At 43.4% G+C, this 3,481-nt stretch overlaps 1 protein-coding gene across 1 annotated transcript; it reads left to right on the forward strand.

Annotated features, from left to right (window-relative positions):
• The first annotated feature begins 1,168 nt into the window (after window positions 1-1,168).
• On the forward strand, window positions 1,169-2,941 carry LOC120073024 (polyubiquitin). Its single transcript, XM_039025591.1, has 2 exons — window positions 1,169-1,323; window positions 1,587-2,941. The coding sequence occupies exon 2, from the start codon at window positions 1,587-1,589 to the stop codon at window positions 2,730-2,732; it is 1,146 nt and encodes a 381-aa protein (XP_038881519.1). The 5' UTR covers window positions 1,169-1,323; the 3' UTR covers window positions 2,733-2,941.
• The last annotated feature ends 540 nt before the right edge of the window (window positions 2,942-3,481 follow it).

Consider the following 3,481-nt stretch of genomic DNA (forward strand, 5'->3'; position numbering starts at 1 on the left):
GTCTACGGTAGTTTATGATGCAGGGAGTAGTTTGAAGGTGCGGTTGTCGGAGTTCATGGATGGTGAGGGAGGTTGGAGGTGGCCTACAGTGTCTTGGGAGTTGCTTAAGATTTGGGATCTTATTCAGGCAGTGGGGCCTAGGGTGAGGGGGAGGATTATTGAGTTTGGGTGTCGGATGCTAGTGGTCGGTTTCTATCGATAGTGTGTGGGAGAGTTTGCGTCATCATTGTCCTAAAGTGTCTTAGGCTGGTATTTTGTGGACGGGGATGGTATTCCACGTCACTCCTTCTGTGCGTGGTTAGTTATGAGGGACAGACTGGGTATGCGATATTGGTTGAGGAGTTGGGGTGTGTTGTCAGGGGGTGTCTTCTGTGTGGAGGAGGTGTGGAGTCGCGGGATCATTTATTTTTTGAGTGTGGGTTTGGGAGAGAAGTGTGGTCTGGTGTTGTGTCAATTGAGTTCGTCTTGTCGGGTTGCGGGTTGAGATGTCGAGTTGAGTTGGTTGTACCGAGTGGGGTCGAGTAAGGGGTGCGTAATAATTGGCGGCTGCATGGAGGTCAATCGAGGCCCGTGTCTACTATGTTTCACCTTATGGTCTCTATGGTTCGTGCTCAAGCTGCTTTTTGGCAAGTTGATCTTCTTGGTCTTATCTAGTGCATTTATGGTTGTTTCTTCTTTATGAACTTGCTGTTGTTTTTTGTTTTGTTGTTGTCCCTAGTTTATAGGGTTTTGGTTTCTTCTCTCTGGCTTTCTCCTTAGTGGTTTGGGAGTTTTAGTCTTATCTTGTTAGCTTTGTTTGGTTTTGTTGTCATGACTTTATTTCTTTGATGCCTTGATCTCGAGCTGTGAGATCCCTTTGTTGTTGTATAATAATATCACATATTCTAAAACAAAAACTCCATATTTCAATTTTTCCTAAAATAAAATCAATGATATAAATTACAATTCAATAAATATCTATATATATATTTTCAACTACCCCGCCTTTGAATAAAAAAAGGGAAAAAAAAAAGAAGTAAATATTCGAAATGCATTATTGGAGAGATTGCATGGTCTTTGCCCTTTGGCATCGTTCTTATCGCTTCCCATAGAGGGCCGTTTACCTCCACCACTATTTCCAACTTGTTTTGTAGCCTACCTAAATTGTTTGACACCTACATTACACGTGTCATCCATCTACTGGACCTTCGTCATACTATATTTTTACCGCACTGGCGAAATTGCCCTTCTCGTCCAGCTATAAATACAGCTCTTCGGCTCCATTTCCTTTCATTCAGTTTTCGTTAATTGTTCTTTGTATCGATCAAATTCAATTCTTTCAAGGTTCGTCTTTGATTTTCTTTCTTCGTTTTTTCAGTCTGCACTTGTTGTGATTTAGATGCGTTTTCTGGATCTTTGTTCTTATCACGGTTCTTCGTTTATGTTTCCTATCTCCCGATTTGAGTGTTTGAATGATATGATATTTGTTGGATAAGGATTGGGATGTTTGAGGCTTCTGATTTAGGGTTTTTGGTTTAGATCTACTGTAGGGTTCTTGTGATTTTCGTGAAAGGAGGTTTTAATTTTATGTTTTCCTTCTCTTGCAGATGCAAATCTTCGTTAAAACCCTAACCGGCAAGACCATCACCCTCGAGGTTGAGTCGTCTGATACGATCGACAACGTCAAGGCCAAGATCCAGGACAAGGAAGGAATTCCTCCGGATCAGCAGCGTCTCATCTTCGCCGGAAAGCAGCTCGAGGATGGTCGTACCTTGGCCGACTATAACATCCAGAAGGAGTCAACCCTCCACCTGGTCCTCCGTCTTCGGGGTGGCATGCAAATTTTTGTGAAGACCCTGACCGGGAAGACTATCACCCTTGAGGTCGAGTCATCTGATACCATCGACAACGTAAAGGCCAAGATCCAGGACAAAGAAGGCATTCCCCCAGACCAGCAGCGTCTAATCTTCGCCGGAAAGCAACTCGAGGATGGGCGTACCTTGGCCGACTATAACATCCAGAAGGAGTCTACCCTTCACCTTGTCCTACGTCTTCGTGGTGGCATGCAAATTTTCGTTAAGACCCTGACCGGTAAAACCATCACCCTCGAGGTTGAATCATCTGATACCATCGATAACGTCAAGGCAAAGATCCAGGACAAGGAGGGAATTCCCCCAGACCAACAAAGACTTATCTTCGCCGGGAAGCAACTAGAAGATGGTCGTACCCTTGCCGATTATAACATCCAGAAGGAATCCACCCTCCACCTTGTGTTGCGTCTTCGTGGTGGTATGCAGATTTTCGTTAAGACGTTGACCGGAAAGACCATCACCCTAGAGGTTGAGAGTTCGGACACCATTGACAACGTCAAGGCTAAGATCCAAGACAAGGAGGGAATCCCACCTGACCAGCAGAGGCTGATCTTCGCCGGAAAGCAGCTGGAAGACGGAAGGACTTTGGCTGATTATAACATCCAGAAGGAGTCAACCTTGCACTTGGTGCTTCGTCTTAGGGGTGGGATGCAGATCTTTGTGAAGACCTTGACCGGAAAGACCATCACCTTGGAGGTGGAGAGTTCTGACACGATTGATAATGTGAAAGCTAAAATTCAGGACAAGGAAGGCATTCCTCCGGATCAGCAGAGGCTGATCTTCGCTGGGAAGCAGCTAGAGGATGGAAGGACTCTCGCTGATTACAACATTCAGAAGGAATCTACCCTTCACCTCGTCCTGCGTCTCCGTGGTGGTTTCTAGATGGTGGTGGATGTTGTTGGGTCTTGATGATTGTCTTTCTTTGAATGCTTTCTGAATGTTAATGGGTTGAAGATCTGTACTTGGAAACAGCGGCCTGTAGGCCCTATTATTGCTGTTAAATAAAAATTGATTTCTCGAAATGTTGTTTTTGTTTATGTGAATCTGTACTTTACTTTCTAGTGTAATGAACATCCGAATGGTGTATTGCATTGTGTGTCTTCATGGCTTTCTGATCATTCCAGTTTGTCTTTGTGTTCATGTGGGACGGTTTGATGCTTTTGAGTTTTGAGTTTTCGGCTCGACTCTTGTTCTACTTCATGCATGCTCTGTTTCCATAATCTGAGGATGCCTTTTAACTGCTCATGCTGGTAATTCCTTGTATATCAAATTCTGAAGACGTTAAGTCGTTTCTAACTGAAGTGATGGTGAGTAATTGAACTGGTATTTCAGCACTATTGACGACTAAGATTAACTGTTGTGAGGGATGAAGATGAAAGTGTGCTGTAACATTTTAAGCTGCAACACAAAAATGCAATAATGGGAATTTCTAAGGATGATTTTTATACGAACTGATAGAAACCTAAGATTTCCAGATTGGCTTGATAGTCTCATTATTATAAGGTGGTCAGTGAAAATTGTAATTGATCAGTGAAATTGTAATTGATGTTGAGGGTTAACATTCCTTGCCCCCTTGCCCCTTCCGTTTCTTTGTGTGAGGTTTTTTTGGAACAGTTGCATATTATTGACTT

The sequence above is a fragment of the Benincasa hispida genome, chromosome 3 (assembly GCF_009727055.1).
Source record: "Benincasa hispida cultivar B227 chromosome 3, ASM972705v1, whole genome shotgun sequence".
Classification (NCBI taxonomy): Eukaryota; Viridiplantae; Streptophyta; class Magnoliopsida; order Cucurbitales; family Cucurbitaceae; genus Benincasa; species Benincasa hispida.

What these genes read in the sequence shown, in the direction of transcription:
- LOC120073024 (XM_039025591.1), top strand. Translation starts at nt 1,587, where the DNA reads ATGCAAATCTTCGTTAAAACCCTAACCGGCAAGACCATCACCCTCGAG.